This window comes from Mus musculus, chromosome 8 (genome assembly GCF_000001635.26).
Source record: "Mus musculus strain C57BL/6J chromosome 8, GRCm38.p6 C57BL/6J".
Lineage (NCBI taxonomy): Eukaryota > Metazoa > Chordata > Mammalia > Rodentia > Muridae > Mus > Mus musculus.
In genome coordinates this window covers 84,871,455-84,893,984 of record NC_000074.6, presented here as the reverse complement: position 1 = coordinate 84,893,984, position 22,530 = coordinate 84,871,455, and the positions used below count along the sequence as shown (strand labels likewise).

Below are 22,530 nucleotides of genomic sequence, written 5' to 3'. Positions count from 1 at the left end.
AGAAATACAGTTGGCCAATCGGGTTTGCACACTTGTTTCCGCCCCTTCCTGGTTCTGCTGTTTAAAGGAGAGACCTGCCTGGGCATGGAAGAACCCGCTTGCAAAACCAGGCAGCTGCCTTGGCTCTTTTAAAAGGCAGAGCCACAGAGGAGGCGGTGTTCTGGGAGGAACCAAGGAGGAACCAATGAGCAACCCCTATTAGGCCTAGTGTGCTGGTCCCGGAGCACAGCCCGCAAGCACCAGGTATGAAGGGTATGGGGTGGGAGAAGGCTGGTCCCCGCTGACGCTCAGCCCTTCCAGGTTATGGTTCCTGCAATGCTCACCGGCTACATGTCCCTGAGAGGAGTCTCCGCGCGGTTGCTGAGCCGCAGGTCCGGCCTGCGCTTCCCGCGTTTTCCACGTACCTGGAGCTCGGCGGCCGCCCACACCGGTCAGTGCAAGGCTCTGGATGGGTGGGCAGGGAGACACAGGACACTTTCTCAGTGTGGCGTTCTCGTCCTTTGTTTGCAGAGAAGACACAGATCCGACCGGCCAAATGTAAGATCACCTACCCACCTATTCCCAGTCCAGCTGTTTCTCTGACCCATGCTAGTCCATGAATGCAAGGACTTCTGGGAAGGGAGGCTGGGTTATCCCCAGGGTCAGAAGTCTAAAGTAGAGGGTATTTGTTTCTACTTGGCTGGAGAGGGGTTGCGCTTGTCAGACTGTTTTGAAGCCAGAATTCACCTGGAGCGAGATGGGGGGCGGGGAATGGGTACAGCTTAAAAATGTGAAAGAGGATAAGGGGTTCTGGCTGACTCGACCCCCATACTCTACCCAGCCTCTCGCCCCGTGTTTGACTGGAAGGACCCACTCATACTGGAGGAGCAGCTGACTGCCGATGAGAAACTGATCAGGGACACCTTCCGTAACTACTGCCAGGAGCGGCTTATGTCTCGAATTCTGCTGGCTAATCGAAATGAAGGTGCCTTGGTGGAAGGGTGGGCATGCTGGGTTTCACAACCATACATGATTTGCATGTGCTGCAGTCCCTGGAGTCAGGGACTCCATGAGACTGAGACAGGGTCTGATTCTGACACCCATCTCTGCAGTTTTTCACAGGGACATTGTGTATGAGATGGGGGAGCTGGGCGTGTTGGGACCCACCATTAAAGGTAAGGACATTTCTGTGTATACTATGCAGCCTATACCCACCTACAACATCTTGAAGGACCATCCCTTTTCCTCAGTCACGCATTTCATCTGTAAAATGGGCAATGGTTATCTCTCCTGAAAACAGCTGTGGGTTTGAGAGGAACAAAGTCCTAACCAGGGCAGCCCCCTGCCCACTTCCAGAAGGGCCATATTACAGCCCTACTCAGTCCCAGGGCTGATCTTTGGCCTTTGGTCTACCCGTTCTTCTTTTGCACCAGGGTATGGCTGTGCTGGTGTGTCGTCGGTGGCCTATGGGCTCCTGACCCGAGAGCTTGAGAGGGTGGACAGTGGCTACAGGTCGATGATGAGTGTTCAGTCCTCCCTTGTCATGCACCCCATCTATACCTATGGGAGCGAGGAACAGCGACAGAAATATCTGCCCGGACTGGGTAAGCAGCTGTTGCCAAGAGGAGGAAAGTCAGATGTCGGTCTGGAATGCAGGTCCCGCCTGGTGTCCCTCCACAGCCTGCCTTCTTTCCTACAGACCACCTGTGTCCATGTCAGGTCCTAGGACTCAGTTGTCTTCCTTGATCTCCTGCCAGCACTGTCGGTTCCTCTCTCCCCCCAACCCTTTGATTTTACCTCTGGTCACCATCATCTCCCCTTGGATTTGTTTTCTAGGCCTCTCACCCCTGTCCAAAGTTTAAAGTCTTAACTGCTAACCAGATCCACGAGGCTCATGAGCGGACCTTTCCTCTACTTCTTTGGCTACTCAGATTTTATTTGTAGATATGGTCTCACTGTGTAGCCCTGTTTGGCTGGGAGCTTTGTAGACCAGTAGCATCAAACTCAAAGGTCTACATGCCTCGGTCTCCCGAGGAGGGACAGCTTGGATTAAAGGCATATACTATCATGCCTATCCTTCTGGCTACTATTCTGATTCTGATTGCTCAGATACTGGGGATTCTCCAGTCACCTTGGTGACAACTGTTCCTCATACCCTCCTTCAAACTGGATGTGGTGGCATACCCCTCTAATCCCAGCAGTCTAGAGGCCAGCTTGGTCTCTGTAGTGAGTTGTTATAGGACAGCCAGGGGTACACAGTGAGACCACCTCAAAACAAACAAACAAGCCAGGTGCCACCACACCTTTAATCCCAGCACTTGGGAGGCAAAGGCAGGCAGATCTCTGAATACAAGGTCAGCCTGGTTTACAGAGTGAGTTCCAGGACAGCTAGAGCTAAGAAACCCTGCCTCAAAAAACAAACAAGGGCTGGAGAGATGGCTCAGTCGTTGAGAACACTGACTGCTCTTCTAGAGGTCCTGAGTTCAATTTCCAGCAATTCCATGGTAGCTCACAAACATCTGTAATGGGATCCCATGTCCTCTTCTGGTGTGTCTGAAGACAGCTACAGTGTACTCATATAAATAACATAAATAAATCTTAAAAAATAAACAAAAGCAAGTAACAAGAAAAAAAAACTCTCAAACTTCATACCTTCCTTCAGCTAAACCTCTTAGTGCCCTTCAAGATACTCTTGCCAACCCCTTTCTTTCTGGCATCCTTCACATTATAATTTGATTATGGACCATTTTCTCAGCAGCTCACTGAGTGCCATGATGCAGGGTGTATCTGCCTTTATTCAGGTCTGACTCAGTGAGAAGATAATTTATCAGGAGATAAATGAGACCCTCTCTTGTGCTTACAGCCAAGGGTGAACTTCTGGGCTGCTTTGGACTTACAGAGCCCAACCATGGGAGTGACCCAGGTGGCATGGAGACCAGAGCTCGCCACAATCCATCAAACCAGAGCTACACTCTCAGTGGGACCAAGACCTGGTGAGAGACCCAGGTAGACTGGTGGGTGAGAAGGTGTGTACATGGAAGCAGCAGTCAGATCTCTCTATAACTCTCTGGCCTCCAGGATCACCAACTCCCCTGTGGCTGACCTATTTATAGTGTGGGCTCGGTGTGAGGATAACTGTATTCGGGGCTTCATACTGGAGAAGGGTATGCGGGGCCTCTCAGCCCCTAGGATTGAAGGAAAGTTCTCCTTGCGGGCCTCGGCTACCGGTATGATCATCATGGACAGTGTGGAAGTGCCTGAGGAGAATGTGCTGCCTAATGTATCCAGCCTGGCGGTATGTGGTAGGCACCTTGGGCTCTAGTAATGGGGCACCTGCTGGCTCACCTTTCTCACCTTTTCTATTGATTGATTGTATATGAGTATACTGTATCTGTACAGATAATCGCTAGCCTTCATCTAGTTGTTGGGAATTGAATTTAGGAGCTCTGCTCGATCCAGTCAACCCTGCTCGCTCCAGCAGGCCCTACTCACTCAGTCCCTGCTCACTCTGGCCCAAAGATTTATTTATTATTATAAATAAGTACACTGTAGCTGTCTTCAGACGCACCAGAAGAGGGCGTCGGATCTCATTAAGGGTGGTTGTGGGGCCACCATGTGGTTGCTGGGATTTGAACTCAGGACCTTCAGAAGAGCAGTCAGTGTTCTTTTTTTTTTTAAAGATTTATTTATTTATTATATGTAAGTACACTGTAGCTGTCTTCTGACACACCAGAAGAGGGAGTCAGATCTTGTTATGGATGGTTGTGAGCCACCATGTGGTTGCTGGGATTTGAACTAAGGACCTTTGGAAGAGCAGTCGGGTGCTCTTACCTGCTGAGCCATCTCACCAGCCCCAGTCAGTGTTCTTAATGGCTGAGCCATCTCTCCAGCCCTTTCTCACCTTTTCAAGTGTAGAGCAAACATAGTCCTTGTGGTTATGGAGCATTGTGAAGTTAGTGATCCTCCCTGTTCACAGATGTGCTAAGTTCACCTTTCCAGTTACCACTTAGCTCATTATCTCTGCCCAAAATGCATCTTGGCCTTGGACCACTTACTACTCTGTATGCATGAGTAGCTTCCTCTCCTGCCAGCCTCTTAGATGTGAGCACTGAGGTCAGGTTCCATGTTGTATAGGATGGCTTGCACATACAGAGTGGAAAACCACTGAACAAGGCTTGATGCATCCAAGTTTTGGGGCTCACACCCTGGGGGGGGTGTTAAATGGCTGCAGATCCCTTTGGGACACTTGAGAGATGGCTTTTCCTTCAGTTGGTTCTTCCCAGGCCTTCAGTTGACTGAGACCTCTTGTCAATCTTATAGGGCCCTTTTGGCTGCCTTAACACTGCCCGCTATGGCATCACATGGGGTGTGTTGGGAGCTGCTGAGTTCTGTTTGCACACAGCCCGGCAGTATGCCCTAGACAGGTATGTGGGCTGCTATAACACCTGAGGGTGTGGAGGATTTTGGGGTTCCCCAACACCCACCAAGTTTAAGTTCTCTGCTCTCTGAGATGGCCCAGGACATCTTGAGCAGTTAAAATGTTGATGTGACAGCAGGGCCAGCATGAACTAGGAAGCCTCTTGAACTATGGGTCTTAATGTGACTTTGCCTGTCCTAGGATCCAGTTTGGAGTCCCCTTGGCCAGGAACCAGCTGGTTCAGAAGAAGTTGGCAGACATGCTCACTGAGATCACACTGGGACTCCATGCTTGTTTGCAACTTGGCCGTTTAAAGGATCAGGACAAGTATGGATTATATACTATTGCTGAATCTCTAGGCCCTTTCTGAGATCCTTCCCAAATGGTGGCCCCAGAGATATAAGTTTCTCCCCACTTCCCCTTTTCTTTTTTCTTTTTTCTTTTTTTTTTTTAAGATTTATTTATTTATTATATGTAAGTACACTGTAGCTGTCCTCAGACACTCCAGAAGAGGGAGTCAGATCTCGTTACGGATGGTTGTGAGCCACCATGTGGTTGCTGGGATTTGAACTCCTGACCTTCGGAAGAGCAGTCGGGTGCTCTTACCCACTGAGCCATCTCGCCAGCCCCCCTTTTCTTTTTTCAAGAGAGGTTTCCTCTATGTACCCTTGGCTGTCCTGGAACTCACTCTGTAGACCAGGTTGGCCTTGTACCCCCAGAGATCTGCCTGCCTCTTCCTCCTGAGTTCTGGGGTTAAAGGCATGTGCCACCACTGCTCAGTGTTCCCCTTGGTTTTGATGGGCTGGATCAGACACAGACTTGCCAGTTGGACATGTGCTCTATCTTCTAGGTGTGGTCAGGACATGAGACCCAAAGTTTATAACATATGTGTTGTTCCCAGGGCTACCCCAGAGATGGTCTCCATGTTGAAGAGAAACAACTGTGGAAAAGCCCTGGATATTGCCCGCCAGGCACGAGACATCCTGGGAGGAAATGGGATTTCTGATGAGTACCATGTCATCCGGCATGCTATGAATCTGGAGGCAGTGAACACTTATGAAGGTCAGAGCTGGGCTCAGGGAGGAGGGTGTAACAGTGACCTAGGGGAGGGAGACAGCACAGCTGAGTCCACCAGCTGTCACCAAGTGGCTTCAACTCTACCACTCTGTCCTTTACTTGGAGTTAGTTGTTCAGAGCTTGTGGGAATGAATGTGTAAGGGAGTGACTACATGACTTAGAGATCCCAATAAGAAGACCCTGAGATGCTCCTGACCTTGTTCTCATCATGGGATGGGACATGAAGGGGGACACAGTCCCAAGAGCAAGGTGCCAAGAGAGGTATGTGAGGAAGAGAACAGCACACATTATTTGTATCACTACTTTATGTTCAGAGAAAAAAACTGTTTGTAAACTACCATGCACAAGGGCATGTACCCATGGCTTAGGACAAACTTGGAAAAAGACATGAAAAATTGGAGGGCTAAAATATAAAGGAGGGCTGTGGGGATGGCTCAATGAGCCCATCAGTTGCCATAAAAGCAAGAGAACCTGCGATTAAGTCCCCACAGTCTTTGTAAAAGCCAGCACAGTAACATGTGTCTGTAACCCAGTGCTTCTAGGTAAAATGGGAAACTCAGGCACGAATCCTTAGAAGCTCTCAGACCAGCTGACCTGGGTACAGAGTAGTCAATAACAACGTCTCCTGTCTTAAATGAGGACCATACCCTGGCCTCCCCATGTGCACCTAAACACACACACCTTTGACCAATATTAAAAAGGGGGGGGGGAATAGAATCCCCTGTGATGCATGCTAAGCAGGAGCACCAGCTTCACGGGCAGGGAAGCTTCTAGACAGAAAAGGCAGAATATATGGGATATCTTCCCTGCCTGCCCCAATGACAGGATTTGAACCTAGGGAAAGCCCCACAGCCTTCAGTGGTTATCTTAGGCTACTGGATGAAACACTCCAGAAACAGTGAGAGGGAGGGGCGAGGTGAGAGCCTACAATATGAGCATAATTTGACACGGATCAGATTTAGGCTTTTGGAAATAAGTGATAGTATTTGACTGTGTAAAAAGGAAACTATGGTTTTGGCTGCTGTCCCTGAAGGTGGGAAAGAGCAAAGGACCAGCCATGTTTTTGCATAGATGATCATCAGTCTTTCCAATTCTGGAATAAAGTATGACCAGGGTGAAATCAAAACATTTAATCAACTACAGATGTGGGTTGGGAGAATTTGCTAAGGCAAGGCTTATGGCAGGGTCAAACCTTGTCACACTACGGTAATTAGCACAAAGAGCATTGGTGGCTTTGTGTTGGGTTACAGAACTATAAAAAACAATATCAGCATGCCTCAAACAGCAGCCTCTGTGCCTTCTCACATTGAGATGGAAGCCTCTTAGCAGAAGTCAGCATTCACCATCTTTGTAATTCTGTTCTTCGCAAGTGGGAACCTAGGGCAGCATGAGGAATGACTTTAAAGGTAAGTTATGAGCTGAAGATTCCAAACCAACTCTAACATTCATCTCACACAGGTACACATGACATTCATGCTCTGATCCTTGGGAGAGCAATTACTGGGATTCAGGCATTCACGGTTGGCAAGTGAAACTACTTCAACAGAGAAATACTTTGCCCTGAGTCTGCTCAAGAAGAAATGTATGGACACAACTTTTATGGTGGAAAGTGAGACACTGATTTGAGATTCAGGACATTTCTTTCTGGAAGACATTCAGATATGCTCTATAGAAAGAAGATGAAATTAATTCTCTGTATGGCCCTCAGCCCTTTTTAACTGGATGAAATCAGCCTCCACCTACCCTGTTTTAAGTTTTTTGGAACTGGGTGAGACAAAGGGGAGTAACACAGGAGCCACTGAGATGGAGCAGACCTTGTGAGAAGGTGCAATGGACTTTACAGTTTACCTTGCCTCTATCCCAGGGGCAGTGCCTTCTATGTGCACTGAACAGATAAGAGATGAAAATAAAGAGCCTGTGCCTTACTCCTAGGACTGGACTAGGTCTACTGGTAACCATGGAGAGGTGGTTTGGGGAATTTCTCATAGGAGGGATAAACATGCCTGGGGGTTGTGCCATGCTGGAATAGCACACAGAGTTTGAGCTAGACATTCTGACTGGCAGGGGACACTTTGTCCTTTCCCTCATGACACAGCTAACTACACAATAAACAACATGGACAATACTTTGGCTTCTCAATCTAGACCAACAAGGTGGCAGATCAAAGGCTTTTGCAGGGACTGTAACCCTGTGGGCTGGGACTGGCAGTGTAAGGATTAGTAAAAGTTCGGTTTCCTACCCAGAGTTGGGGTGGGTATTGGTGACAGCACTTGTCTGGCATGTGCAAATCCATGTGCCCTGGATTTGATTTCCTACACCCTATTCATGTTTTACTTTCAGCTGAGACATTTCATGTCTTTATAACAGGATACACCCCCACATTCTTACCTCAGACTGGACACATAGGTCCTTGTACACCGTTTCCACAGTTTGGCAGACTTGTTTAAGCTCCATTTCCAGATGGTTGATCTTTGCCATCTTCTGGGTAAATTCTTGTAGTCTTTCCTGAATGATTTTGCTGTGGTGGCTGTACACCTGGTACATCCTCTCCTCCAACTTTTCTGTCAGATCTGAGACCTTACAAAAAGTAATGAAGAACTATACTGACCATAGGCAAAATTTTGTTTATGTTACTTTTTTTAAAGACACGATTCTGGGGGCTGGAGAGATGGCTCAGCGGTTAAGAGTGTCAGCTGCTCTTCTGAAGGCCGTGAGTTCAAATCCCAGCAACCACATGATGGCTCACAACCATCGGTAATGAGATCTGATGCCCTCTTCTGGGGTGTTTGAAGACAGCTACAGTGTACTTACATATAATAAATAAATAAATCTTAAAAAAAAAAAAAAAAGTCATGGTTCTGCCATGTAGCCCAGGCTAATCTTGAACTCATCAATCTTCCAGTGTCAGCCTCCTTAGTGGTTGGGATTATATGTGCACAGGTGTACACCACCATTCCCAGTTCTTGTGTTTCAGATAATCAGTCTCATGTAGTTGAGGCTGGTTTGAACTCCTGACACTAGTGCTACCTCCTAAATCCTGGGAATTATAGGAATATGCCACAATGCCCAGCTTCTTTATTAGAACAAGATAACATTGTATATGTTCGGTTGGTTCTTACTAAATCTAGGAATGATGGAAAGTAAATCTGTAGGAAGCCAGGTGTAGTGGTTACTCCTGTAAGTCTAGCAGTGGTAGTAGAGGCAGGAGAAAGTCTTCTGGGCTACATATTGAGTTTCAAACCATTTAGAGTTATATAGCAAGACTCTGCCTCAAAAACCCCAAAATAAATAAAATGTACAGAAAGACATTCATTGATTCTATGCAAATCTTGCCTCATTTGATATGAGAGAACTGAGTACCACCTGTAAAAAGAGGTATCTGTGAGGTTCTGAGACTAATGCTCTTATTGGATACCAAGGGAAGACAATATGTATAAATTAGAAATAGAAAAGGTCTGACTGAAGGCCCAAGACAAGTGCAGTCCACGGCTCTGCTGGCCGTGCACTTTCAAGCAGCACCAGGCAGAGCCACATTCAGGCAGTGCCCAGCTGCTGCATTCCAACAATCGTGCCATCAGGCTTTGTGAGGCATGAGCCCCATGTGTTGTAGGGCCAGCCATCTCATCCCAGACCACAGCTACTTTCTGAAGACGCATGGGAAAGATAAGGCAAGCCACAGCCATGCCTGTTAAAGAAGGCTTGTAATCCTAGGTAGTCAGAAAGCTAAGGCAGGAACACTACAAGTTCAAGGCCTGGACTACAGAGTGAGTTCAAGGCAATTGGGCAAGTGAGACCCTGCTTCAAAATAAAAACAAGTCTGGAGTATCATATAGCCCAGTATTACGAGTACTTATCAGCATGCTGAAGACTCTTTTTTTTTTTTTTAAATGGTTTTTCGAGACAGGGTTTCTCTGTGTAGCCCTGGCTGTCCTGGAACTCACTTTGTAAACCAGGCTGGCCTGGAACTCAGAAATCCACCTGCCTCTGCCTCCTGAGTGCTGGGATTAAAGACGTGCGCAACCACGCCCGACTTGAAGACTCTTGAATTGAATAAATCTCTGTTCCTGAGCCTGGCTCCCTTATATTACTTTTTTTTTTTTTTTAAGATATGGGTGTTTTGCCTGCTTGTCTATATGTGTAACATGCATGCCTACTGATCATGGAGGTCAGAAGAGGGCATCTGATCTACAGGAGCTGGTGTTTCAGGGAGTTGTAAGTTACCTAACATGGGTGTTAGAAGTCAAACCCAGTCCTCTGGAAGAGCAGTAAATACTCTTAACTGCTGAGCCATCAGGCCTCACTTTTTTTTTTTCCTTGAGATTCTCATTAGCTTAAAACTCACTATGCGGGCTGGTGAGATGGCTCAGTGGGTAAGAGCACCTGACTGCTCTTCCAAAGGTCCGGAGTTCAAATCCCAGCAACCACATGGTGGCTCACAACCATCTGTAACGAAATCTGACGCCCTCTTCTGGTGTGTCTGAAGACAGCTACAGTGTACTTACATATAATAAATAAATAAATCTTTAAAAAAAAAAAAAACAACTCACTATGTATACCAGGCTGGTCTTGAAGTCAGAGATTTGACCGCCTCTATTTCCCAAGTGCTGAGATTAAAGGTGGAGTTACCATATCTGGTTTACCACTTTTAAAAAAGTGTGTATGTGTGTTTAAATGGGTATCAAGCCAGTATCAGTTTTCAGGTTAGGCAAATGCCCTACCACTAAGCAACACTTTCATCCAAAATCATTCACTTATGAGCCTTAATTTTCTCACTTATAATATGGGCCAATCTATTGACTCTTCTAGAGTAAAATGACAGCTATATGCAAAGTGCCTGCCTAACAGAGTGCCTGGAAGCTAACAGATGCCAGGTCATAGGTTCTTCCTTCCTTCTTATAGCTTCCCTTCCCTCTGAGGGATTCATCACCTTCATCTTGAGGCTGTCCCTGAAGTTGGTCATAAGTGCATGGTCCTTCTGCCTGCTTTCATTGATGTTTTCAATCAGTTCCTGGGCTTTCTTCTTCAGGGTTTCAATGCTAGAGTCCAGAGAGGAGAAGGGTCCTGGCAGCTGGCAACTGGCACTAAAGTAGAGATATAAGGGTTAAACTCTGACTTCTGAAAGTATTGAAAGAGGGCTGGAGAGATAGCTCAGCAGCTGAGAGCAGTGACTGCTCTTCCAAAGGTCCTGAGTTCAAATCCCAGCAACTACATGGTGGCTCACAACCATCCATATTGAGATCTGATGCCCTCTTCTGGAGTGTCTGAAAACAGCTACAGTGTACTTACATATAATAGATAGTTAGATAGATAGATAGATAGATAGATAGATAGATAGATAGATAGAACAGAAAGAATTATGTTCTACAAAAAGTGGCTGATCTGAGTGGAGCTCAGTGGGAGAATATATGCTTACCACAGAGCAGAGCATGCACACACACTCACACAGGGGCAGGGAAAATGTGACCTAAATAAGCTGTATGGTGTGTGTGAGGAAGGTGTAAGTCGATGGCTGCCTTTGTGGGTGACATGAAACAACTTTCCTAGTTCATTACGGGTTGAGGCACAGGCCTCCCAACCCTCGTATATCCTAGAGCTGGACCAGGGTGTAAGTCCAACATGCCTGCAGTTCCAGGACAAAATCTACGCAGCTCAAAGTCATTGTTTTGTGTGTTTGTGTGTGTATGTATGTGTATAAACACACACAAACACATACCACTATACACATACACACACATATGCACATATATACACACACCACTGGCTTCTCTGAAATGAGCACTAAGGAAGTTTGAGTAAGAACACCCCCACGCCCCTACGGGGCTATGTTGACTACTTGGTTCCAGTTGGTAGGACTGTTTGGGAAGCATTAGGAGGTATTGTAGGGAATCTTGAGTCAGCTCAATACACCAAAGTCTAAATTCTCAGCAGAAAGGAGATTTATTTCCCCAGAGGACAGGGATATGGGACAAAGGCAGAAGATAGAGGATGAGGGAAAGGGGGAAGGGAACCAGGGAGAGGGAGGAGAGCTGTTTATCCTGAAGTGGAACAAAGAACTGCCTCTGGATAGAAGAGAGAGGTGGCCCATAGGAAAATGGCAGTTTATAGAAGCAAAATAGGAAACTCCATGTTAGGATGACGTGTTGATTGGGCATGTTAATTAGGTGAGCCAAAGGGGGGCTTTTGATTGCTGGACTTCAATACTTAGATAGCTGGTAGTCAGCCTCAGGAGGAGGAAGTGGCCAAATAACTGAAGAGACCTTGGTAGCTCACTTTAAGAATGCAATCTAAGGGGGTTTATTTAGCAAGGTGGAGGGAACTGGAGAGAAGAGCAAAGCCCGCCAGAGCCATGTTTGTGAGCTGGCTAGAGTGCCTTCAGGTATGGCCTTGTTGGAGGAGGTATGCCAATGGGGTTTTGAGGTTTCAAAAGACTGGCCCCGTTCCCAGTATGCTCTCTGCATCCTGTTTGTACATCGAGATGTGAATTCTGATGCTGCTGAGAGCAAAATGCCTGCCTGCCCTCTGCCATTTATAACTCCTGTGGATATACACTACCGTGTGCTTGTCACGTGTGATCAGAAGCATCAAAGGAGTGTGCCCTTGTTGCCCCTGTACTCCAACATGAGGTTGTCCCTAGCCCATTTTTTTGTTGTTGGTTTTGAAACAGTACCTCATTCTTTAGCCCAGGCCGTTTTTTAAACTTAAGGCAATACTCCTGACTCAACCTTTCAAGTGCTGGGATTACAGACAAAAGCCACTATGCATTAGCTCCACTGTCAGTTGAATGAAGAATACAATGCTGATCTGTTATCCCACCTCCAGCTCCATACAAGTTCATTTTCCTCCAATACATTTACCATATTAGGACTGCTTTAGAAAGGCAGAAATTCTACAGCGAGGCCAGCTATAGAAAGCATGGGAACTAGGAGGCCAACCCCTGAACATTTCTATAAAATGGCTTTTGGGGTGGAATGGATTTACAAAGGGTCTTTGACCTCTGAGGCTGAAGTCAGTCATCTTTCCAAGTCTGACTGAGGTGGAGTTTCACTCAGATGCTCTGTGTCTTAGATGCCTTAGGACAGCCATGCTCTCCTTGCATGTGCCTAGAGCTGGGGAACATGCTCAAGATGCCTGGTCTTAGCTCCCCTGAACTTTGCCTCAAACTGGGATACTGCTTTCAAAGCTTGCTGGTGGCCACAGCTCCTCTTCCCTGCCATACCCTCTTACAAAAACCACTCTGCCTTTCCACAACCAAATGCTCTCTCTTTTTCCATATTCCATCTGCCAGTTAGTTTTTGGTTTTTGTCAACTTGATACAGGCTAGGGTTGTCTAAGAAGAGGGAACCTCAATTGAGAAATGCCTCCACTAAATTGGCCTGTAAGCAAGTCTATGTAGGCCTTTTCTTGATTAATGATTGATGTGGGATGACTCAGGCCACTGTAGGTGGTGCCATCTCTGATTTGGTCCTGGGTTGGTCCTAAGTTGTATAAGAAATAGGGGCTGGAGAGATAGCTCAGTGGTTAAGAGCACTGACTGCTCTTCCAGAGGTCCTGAGTTCAATTCCCAGCAACTACAAGGTGGCTCACAACCATCTGTAATGGGATCCAATGCCCTCTTTTGGTGTGTCTGGAGACAGCTACAGTATACTCATATACATAAAATAAATGAATCTTAAAAAAAAAAAAGGAAGAAAATAGGCTGAGCAAACCATGGAGAACAAGCAGTGTTCTCCATGACCTCTGTTTCAGTTCCTGCTTCCAGGTTCCTGACCTGCTTGAATCCATCCATTCATCCATCCTTCCTTCCTTCCTTCCTTTCTTTACCATGTGGATCCTAGGTATCAAACTCGGGTCACCAAACTCAAGAGGCAAGTACCTTGCCCCCATGAGCATATCACTGACTCTGTTGTCTTCTAACTCATTGTTTCCACCTATGCCTTCAGGCCCTTCCACAGTTCGGGTTACAGTTTTCCAAGGGCATTCCTATAGTGTGGGGTGCAGGGGCAGTGTCTTTTCTACCTAAGTCCTGAATCCTCTAGAACATCATTTCTCAACCTGGGGGTTACCACCCCCTTTAGGGGTCAAACAACCCTGTCACAATATTGCCTAAGACCATAATAAAACACAGATATTTACACTACAATTCATAACAGTAGCAAAACTACTGTTATGAAGTAGTAACAAAAATAATTTTATGGTTTGGGGTTACCATAACACAAGGAACTACATTAAAGGGTCACAGCATTAGAAATGTTGAGACATGCTCTAATCCCAGCACTTGGGAGGCAGAGGCAGGCGGATTTCTGAGTTCGAGGCCAGCCTGGTCTACAAAGTGAGTTCCAGGACAGCCAGGGCTATACAGAGAAACCCTGTCTCGAAAAACCAAAAAAAAAAAAAAAAATTAATGATTCTTTTTTTTTCCTTTGAGACAGGGTTTCACTGTGTATACCTTCTGCCCTGGAACTCACAGAGATCTGCCTCCTTCTGACTTCCAAGTGCTGGGATCAAAGGCACTGCACTGCCTGAATAAATAAATTTAGTGACTCTTTTGTTGTTGTTGTTGTTTTTGGGTTTTTTGTTTGTTTGTTTTGTTTTGTTTTTCGAGACAGGGTTTCTCTGTGTAGCCCTGGTTGTCCTGGAACTCACTCTGTAGACCAGGCCTCCCAAAAATTTAGTGACTCTTAAACTGGCTGTGATGGAAATTTAACCCCACACTTGGAAAAAAAAGTAGGCAGATCTCTCCTACTTCGAGGGTAAGCTGTTATATGTAGAGATTCTGCCTCAAAACAAACATAAAATTATGATTCTTGAGGGCTTTCACTACCATTCATACTTTGACCCAAAACATATTCCCATTCCATGACCTTCTTCAAATCTTTCAACAAGGTGTCTTTTTCTAGACCTCTCAGCAAGACTATTCCGAAAGCATTCAAGCTCCATTTTTGCATACCAATTACCATTTCCCTTCTTCCCCCTACATAAGATCCCATCCTCTCTCCTCTTAGTAAATGATACATAATACTACCTGATCCCTGCACTAGAAACTTAGCAGTCAGCTTCTCTGGCCCTACATATCCTGGCTTGAATCTTCCAGTTTCTACCTTTCAAACCCCCCCCCCCCCGCAACACACACACACACACACACACACACACACACACACAATCTATTATTCTTTGTAAATCTCTCAGTTCTCACCTGGACCCCTGTGACCTTCCAACCCAAAATCTGATCTCCTAATCCTGTGTGATAGTCTAAGAAAAACCCCTCCCCCTCAAAAAACAAAAAAATGGTGCCACAGGGTCAAAACTAAATTCCTTGTACAGCAGACAAGACTTTCCAGGGCCTGGCCTGAACCCTTTCCAGCCTGTTTAGTTTTCAAGGCAGGGGTGGGTCCCAGGCTCTGTACATACAAGATAACTGCTCTACCACTGAGCCATACCTTCTACCCCAGCAATCTGGTCCTTCAACAAAAAAATTCCCCAAATCCGTCAGCCTTTACCCAGAGCCACTTTCCCTTTCCCTTTCTGCCTCTCCCCTCCTCTTCTTTTTTTTTTTTTTCTTTTTTGATTTATTTATTTATTTAATTTATTTATTATATGTAAGTACACTGTCGCTGTCTTCAGACGCACCAGAAGAGGGCATCAGATCTCATTACGGATGGTTGTGAGCCACCATGTGGTTACTGGGATTTGAACTTTGGACCTTCGGAAGAGCAGTAGGGTGCTCTTACCTACTGAGCCATCTCACCAGTACCCCCCCCCCCTTCTTGGTCATGACTCTGCCTTACTTTATGCTTTTGGTTGCATGTGCTCAGGTGGAGATGGCAATTCTCTTCTGTACTGTCCAGTCCCTCAAAGGCTTCCCTCTGTGCTGTAAGTGTTCTGCTGACAAGCTACTCTAGGATCTCTGCTCTCATGCCTTTTTTGCACCCAGCTTGCCTTGTCTCAACTCTCCCGGACCAAAGTTTAGGACTTTGAAATTAGACTCAATCTTCCCAGGTCTTTATTTTTCTTTTTTTCAAGACAGGGTTTCTCTGTATAGCCCTGGCTGTCCTGGAACTCACTCTGTAGACCAAGCTGGCCTTGAACTCAGAAACCCACCTGCCTTTGCCTCCCAAGTGCTGCTCAGCACCAGGTATTTCTTTTTGTGTAATTCTTTGCAACCTGACTTAACTTCTAATGGCTCCAAGATGTTCTCCTTCAGTGCTTAAGAAATGAGAGGACAGATTTTTTTAATGGCAACTACAGAAATAGTGAGAAAAAAAAAATCACTTGAATTCAGCTAACTCAAATTTTGTGGCAGGACAAAGGCCGGCATCAGAAGTCTACTGGGAGCTTTTTTATTTTTGCAAACCCATCTTTTGTGGATTTTAGCTTTGCCATTTCATTTTTCTTAATACTCAGCAGCTGCATATTAATCAAGATGCTAATGAATCATTGGGTTCCCTGGGTCTGCACTCACCAATTAGCTTTAATAAACAAAATGTGTGGTGTCCTCTCTGCAGGCTTCTTCAGTTCCTAGGCTGACTTCTGTGGCAGAACCCTGGACTGAGGCCAGGTAATGGAAGAGAGCACATTAACAGTTGCCTGGTGTGCTTGGCCTGAGTGGGGCTTGGGATGTGAGGCCTGTAAGCATATCAATGCACCCATCTATTATGTCTGTCCTTCTAAGAAGCCCCTGATCAGTTCCAAGAATTAGAAGAGTTCCCAAGCAGGGCCTAAGTTGGCAGGGGGCCCAGGAAATGGGTCTAAGCAAAGAGACCATCTGTTCACTCCAGGTAAAGCTATGATTGGCAGTCGTATGGGCCAGAGCTACTCACTGATGGGGCCTTCCTTCCATGGCCACTCACAGATAACACAAGTAAATAAGCTACCAGCTACTTATGACCATCTCAGGGGGCATGCTCAGGAGAGGGACCCACAGAATCTGGCACTCAGGCAAAGTGATGTTTTGCTGAAGTTGTGCCAGACAGGGGAAGGTTGGAGTGGATGGTGATGAGTTCGTTCCTCACCCACCTCCCCTTCAGCAATGTGTTAATATTTCAATCATGTTGCCGAGTGCTGGCTGCTGGATCCACTAACTGGTCCCTGTGATGATTTTCAACCATCTGGTTTTTGGCTCTGGTAAAAATCTTTCAAGTCTGTAAATGCTTTCTTTGCCTGTTTCTCTTCACCAGAGAGATTCTGGTCTAAGCATGCTAATGTTTGCAGAACATTTATCAAATGAATGTTTCATTCATATCTGCCAATTTTCTTGTCTCTGACTAATAGCACAGGTGTAGAAAGCCCTTCAGTCTGCTTTCCTACTGAGAAATGGGAGTGAAGGGGGGAATTTGATCTTCTCTGGAGCCTTTTACTCTGGCCTCAAGTAAGCTCATTCATTCAGTCTACAACTGTCATAACAGCATCCTAATAGTCCCTTGTATCACACCATTTTAAGGTGGTGAGGGAGGTTGTAAAGTGGAACTTACACTCTTACCTCTGCTCTAGAAGCCTGCACCTGTGAGAAACCACAACAAGCAGAAAGCAGAGGTTTCCTGGTAAGCACTGAGCTACTTATTACTGGCCTTCTGAGGGATGGGGAAAGCCAGCCATGATTTGTAGTTTGTCAAGTGCCAATGTGCAAATATTCCCACTATAGCAATATAAAGCTTCTAACATAAACTTGCCAACTTAGGAAGGGATATATAGAATCAGCTCTTGAGCCAGGCAGTGGTGAAACACACCTTTAACCACAGCACTCAGGAGGCAACGGTAGAAGAATCTATTGAGTTTAAGGTTAGCCTGGTCTACAGCGTGAGTTCCAGAACTGACAGGGATACACAGAGAAACCCTGTCTCAAAGAACAAAACAAACCAAACAAAAGAATCAACTCTTGCAAACCAGCAGGAGCCAGCTCTAGTATATAATGGATGGGGATACTCTCCTTTCTGCCATTCCCCCTATGGGCCTTTTCCCAATCTGTTTTACTAAATGGCACCCTATACAGAAGCCCAACTTAATCCACCTCTCTTTACACTCCCTTCAAAACACTCTCTACATAGTAGCCAGAGCCTTTGCTTCTTTTTTATTGCTTTTTTTGTTTTGTTTTTCCAGACAGGATTTCTCTGTATAGCCCTGGCTGTCCTGGAACTCACTTTGTAGACCAGGCTGGCCTCCAACTCAGAAATCTACCTGCCTCTGCCTCCCAAGTGCTGGGATTAAATGTGTGCGCCACCATACCCGGCCCTGCTTTTTTTTTTTCTTCTTGAAACAGTCTATATAGTATCAGCTGCCCCATAACTTACCATATCAACCAGCCTTGAACTCACAGAGATATTGCTTGCCTCTTTGTCCCAAGTGCTGAGATTAAAGCTGTGCACCACACCTAGCCAGTATCCTTTTTTTTTATAACAAGAACCTAATAAGTATGTCACATCTCTGGCCCAGCAGTTCCCACTAAGTATAATCTCCTTTCTTCTAGAGCCTATTAAGATACCTAAATCTGTGGATACTCATCATCTATACACCTTCTGTAAAATGGTGTAACATTTGCACAGAACCTATACATACCCTTCTGTAGACATCTATCATATCTAATGACTTATATGATACCTGATGCAAGCCTGGAGTGGTGGTACACACCCACAATCCCAGAACGCAGGAAGTGTAAGCAGCAGCATTAACTTAGGACAATTTCAGCTATGTATCAAGTTCAAGGCTAGCCTGGACTACATGAGAGACTATTTTAAAACAAAACAAAAACAAAGCCCAACACTGGGCCAGTGAGATGGCCATATAGGTAAAAGCTACTCCTATGCAAGCCTGAAGACCTGAATTTAATCCCAGGAACCCAGGTAAAGATGGAAGAAAAGAACCATGCTAAATATGTCATGTAGAACTGGCAACTTGAATATACAGGAGAGAACATATGCTACATCCCCACAAAAAATTGCTTATGGATGTTCATAGCACTGTTACATATAATAGTCAAATGTCAATTTGTCTGTTGATAACAAAATATGATAGATTTATAATATGAAAGTCTAGCTACAAAAAAGACTTAAGTTCTGACAAAGGCTATGGTATAAATGACATAACAAGTGAAGAAAGCTAGACACAAAGAAGCACATGCCAGGCCTGGCAATGGTGGCACCTGCCTTTAATCCCAGCACTCGGGAGGCAGAGGCAGGCGGATTTCTGAGTTCGGGGCCAGATCTACAAAGTGAGTTCCAGGACAGCCAGTGCTATACAGAGAAACCCTGTCTCGAAAAACCAAAAACAACAACAAAAAAAACAAACAAACAAAAAAAAGTGCACATGCCATAAGACTCCATGGACATGAAATATCCAGAATAGACAAATGTATGGAAACAAAGTAGATTAATGGATACAGGGTATGAGGAAGAAGCAAGGACTGGGAGTTACAGCTAGGAGGCATGAGATCTTTTTCCGGAATGAGAAAAGATTTTGAAGTTCGATAGTGATGTTTGCATGGCTCTGTGAATATACTAAAAGCTATTAAATCACACACTTCTAAAGGTGAGTTGCATGGCATGTCGCAGAATGAGCATCTTTAATTCTAAATTCCAAAATCCAGGAACAGGTAGTATATACCTTTAATCTCAGCACTGAGGAGGAAGAGGCAGGCTGATCTCTGAGTTCAAGACCAACCTGGTCTGCATAGTGAGTTCTAGGATACCAGGGTTACATAATGAGGCTTTGCCTATTAAACAATCCCCCAAATCTAAACCATGATACTCAGAAAGTTTCTTTTTTTTTTTTTAATATTTATTCATTATTTGTAAGTAGCTGTTTTCAGACACACCAGGAGAGGGCGTCAGATCTCATTACAGATGTGGTTGCTGGGATTTGAACTCAGGACCTCTGGAAGAGCAGTCAGTGCTCTTAACCAATGAGCCATCTCTCCAGCCCCAGAAAGTTTCTGATAAGCAGCATGGCACATGCCTATCTATAATCTTAGCACTTGGGAGGCTGACGCAGAAGGACCTTAAGTCCTAAGACAGTCTGAACTGATACAAGACTCTGATGAAATAAGTCCTGAGTGACTGTGCCTTGTTGACATGAACACAACCATTTCAAGAACTTCAATGTTTCAGATTCCTGGGAATGGCAAAGCCTTCCCGTGGTATGTGTTCAGATGTTGACAGTGTGTATAAAATGTATGGACCACTTCTTTTTCTCCTGCATATTTACAGCCTGAAACTGCTCCCCTACAGAGACTTCCTACTGAAATTAGCTAAACCTGCTTCCTCATTCAACTGTATACAATAAGCCTGCTATCTCAACTGGCTAAAAAACCAATTATAAATGAACCAAGTTTCAGGACTGCGGCTGGTGTGCCTCCAGCAGGGCATATGGCCCACTCAATCCCGTGTGGTTTTTTGTACAGGTGCCTGTCCTTTCTTTATTCCTTTGTCAGACCAGTCAAGGTCAAATCCAAACACATGCAGGTTTCAGCAACTGGGAATGTACATTCAGTGACAGGGTGCTCATCTACCACGCATACAAGCACACTGGGTTCCATCCTCTATACAGCAAAAAAGCAAGAGAGCAAACAAAGTAGAAAATGCAGAGTGGATCACATATCTAAATAAATGAAAAAAAAATCACAAAATTAGAATATTGGAGAAAATCTAAGTGACTTTGATTTTGGTGTCTTTTGAGTGCCTCACTATATAGACCATGCTGGGATCAAAGGTTTATGCCGCCAAGCCTGGCTGTTGATGTCTTATTTTTTTGGTTTTGGTTTTTCAAGACAGTGTTTCTCAGCGTAGCCCTGGCTGCCTGGCTGCCTTGGAACTTACTTTGTAGACCAGGCTGGCCTTGAGCTTAGAGCCCTGCCTTCCTCTCAGCCTCTGGAGTGCGGAAATAAAAGGCACGTGCCACTATGCCCAGCTTTTTTCACCCCTTTTCTGTTGATGTCTTAAATAAAACACACACACATATAAATCCACAAAAGAATTGAGAAACTAGCCGGGCAGCAGTGGCACATGCCTTTAATCCCAGCACTTGGGAGGTAGAAGCAGGTGGGTTTCTGAGTTCGTGGCCAGCCTGGTCTACATAGTGTGTTCCAGGACAGCCAGAGTTACACAGAGAAACCCTGTCTCCAAAAAAAAAAAAAAAGAAAAAAGAAAAAGAAAGAAAAACAAAAACCAAGAGAAAATGAGTCTAAACATGAGGATTCTATGCATCCTGAAATTAAACCTTGTGGATATCAAAAGGAGACTGCCAGTACCCAGAACCAATGTGGGCACCTGTTGTTAGCATTTCCTGTAGGCTCCGCCCAAGAGTTACCTAGCAACAGCCAGGTAAGACCCTGGCTCACAGGTAAGGACTATTTGGCTCTGGTGTCTGTCTCCCCTCCCCTCCTCTCTCTCCATCTTCCCTCTCTCTCCATCTTTCCATTTCCTCCCTCTTTCGCTCTCGCTCTCTATTTTCCTCCACCTCTCCCTTCTCGCCAGTAAACTTCCTCTATATGAGGTCTGTCTCATGGCTGTCCTCACGAGGACACCTAGGCCGGGCCCGCCACGGTGCTCCACTTGTCCTCTGCGGCTTCATAAAACACCAACCTGGAAGGTGTTAAATCACCCGTGGACCAAGGCCCAGGGCAGACCACGTGGAATGACCTACGTGACCAAGGCGGGGCCCCGGAAGGGCAGCTGGGCCTGTCACTCCTCACCTCGGGGCCACTGAGCCGGGCGTCTCCTCGTGGTTCTCACTCTGCCGATGCTCTCCGCTCTCCACAATCGCCGGCGGCTCCTGGTCCTTTAACTCCACGGGAGGCGCGGCCACCTGCGAGCGCAGCCAGCTCTGAGAGGCGGGGTGGGGAAGCTCAAAAGGGACGCGCTAGCAGGGAGGCCCCGGGGTCAGGACCCTCGGGGCCGCAATGGGGGGCGCGCTAACACCTTCCCGCGGAGAGTAGTTAAAAGGAGGCCGAGTGTGGCACACGCCTCGAACCCCTCCTCAGCCTCGGGAGGCGGAGGCAGGCAACCGCTGAGGGTTCGAGGCCCGGCCTGGTCTACACCGTGTGCTGTCTTCGACCAGCTCCTGAAGCGCACCGCACCCCCTCACAGCCTCGTCCACCAGGCCCCACCGTCTCGTTAGTCAGGAAACCTCGCCTCTCCCGGCAAGAGGCGGCTCCAACCGCGGGGAACAGGGCCCGGGTTCGAATGTGTGGAGGAAGTCTCTGTTCCCCGCGGCCCTAAGCCCCGTCGCCCGCCTCCCGCCGCCCGCACACGGGAAACCGCACCGCACTCACTCCGTGGCGCTCCATTCCGTCTTTTCCCGCCTCAGCGCCCTCTGCGCACGCCACGCCCCCTGCACGCCCCGCCCCGAGCACGTGCTGAATGAAACGCGCCCTGGCCCCGCCCCCGCCCCCCCCCCCCCGGGGGCGGCGAACTCGAAGGCCCTCCGAACTGGCTCTGCCTTTTGGGCTATGCTGGTGCTATGTGGTAACAGACGGATTTGTGTTGTATGGACCGGTGGGCGTCTGAGCTCATAATGCGTAGGTGCGGGACTCGGGGTCACCTGTGGCCCTCAAGAGTTTGAGGAATTCACACTGCGTCAGAGTTCCGCCCCTTCGATCTACAGTTTGTGTGGCGGCAGTGTCTTTTTAAGACAGGGTTTCTCAGTGTTTCCCTGACTGTCCTAGAACTAGCTCTGTACATCAGACTGGCCTCAAACTCACACTCTCCTGCCTCTGCGGCTAGAGTGCTGGGATCAAAAGTATGCGCCACTAGTGCCCAGATCAAATTCTTTTGGAACAGGGTTCCACTATGTCCCAGCCTAGGACTCTGTAAACCAGGCTGACCTAGAACTCTGAGATCAGCTTGCCTCTCTGCCTTGGAATTGAAGGCAGGCACCACCTAGGAACAACCTTCATTTTATTTTATTTACATGTTATATATGATTTAAACTACTTTTGGGCACCTTCCAACTAAGGCCAGAAGAGGGCATCAGATCCCCTAGTTATAAGCCTCCTGGCATGGATTTTGAAAACCTAATTCCTGTTCCCTGATGCTCTTCATCGATGAGCTGAATTTTATTTTTGTTTTACG

General features: G+C 46.5%; 2 protein-coding genes across 6 annotated transcripts; one reads left to right on the top strand and one right to left on the bottom strand.

Moving 5' to 3' along the window:
• The first annotated feature begins 63 nt into the window (after positions 1-63).
• Positions 64-7,598, top strand: Gcdh (glutaryl-Coenzyme A dehydrogenase). Of its 2 annotated transcripts, NM_001044744.1 has the most exons (12): positions 64-243; positions 301-430; positions 511-537; positions 821-964; positions 1,092-1,154; positions 1,413-1,583; positions 2,843-2,972; positions 3,058-3,274; positions 4,300-4,403; positions 4,598-4,723; positions 5,298-5,458; positions 6,932-7,598. In NM_001044744.1, the coding sequence occupies exons 2-12, from the start codon at positions 304-306 to the stop codon at positions 7,003-7,005; spliced, it is 1,344 nt and encodes a 447-aa protein (NP_001038209.2). In that variant the 5' UTR covers positions 64-243; positions 301-303; the 3' UTR covers positions 7,006-7,598. The 2 variants fall into 2 exon arrangements, with proteins under 2 accessions (NP_001038209.2, NP_032123.3); NM_008097.2 differs by having other exon boundaries at positions 64-430.
• Syce2 (synaptonemal complex central element protein 2) lies at positions 6,539-21,874 on the bottom strand. Of its 4 annotated transcripts, none has more exons than NM_001168246.1 (5): positions 21,732-21,874; positions 21,153-21,283; positions 10,401-10,554; positions 7,862-8,050; positions 6,539-6,850 (listed from the first exon to the last, which is right to left on the bottom strand). In NM_001168246.1, exons 1-5 carry the CDS (start codon positions 21,744-21,746, stop codon positions 6,806-6,808), a joined length of 534 nt encoding a protein of 177 aa, NP_001161718.1. In that variant the 5' UTR covers positions 21,747-21,874; the 3' UTR covers positions 6,539-6,805. The 4 variants fall into 4 exon arrangements, 3 of the variants coding, with proteins under 3 accessions (NP_001161718.1, NP_082230.2, NP_001161716.1); NM_027954.3 differs by having other exon boundaries at positions 21,153-21,265; NR_031759.1 differs by lacking the exon at positions 10,401-10,554 and having other exon boundaries at positions 21,153-21,265.
• Between the last annotated feature and the right edge of the window lie 656 nt (positions 21,875-22,530).

Coding starts and splice junctions, on each gene's coding strand:
- Gcdh (NM_001044744.1), top strand. CDS start 304: ATGGTTCCTGCAATGCTCACCGGCTACATGTCCCTGAGAGGAGTCTCC. Junction 2,973..3,057: donor CTCAGTGGGACCAAGACCTG/GTGAGAGACCCA, acceptor TCTGGCCTCCAG/GATCACCAACTCCCCTGTGG. Junction 3,275..4,299: donor CTAATGTATCCAGCCTGGCG/GTATGTGGTAGG, acceptor TCAATCTTATAG/GGCCCTTTTGGCTGCCTTAA.
- Syce2 (NM_001168246.1), bottom strand. Junction 10,555..21,152: donor CCCGGCTCAGTGGCCCCGAG/GTGAGGAGTGAC, acceptor TCTCTACTTTAG/TGCCAGTTGCCAGCTGCCAG. Junction 8,051..10,400: donor GGGACAGCCTCAAGATGAAG/GTGATGAATCCC, acceptor ACTTTTTGTAAG/GTCTCAGATCTGACAGAAAA.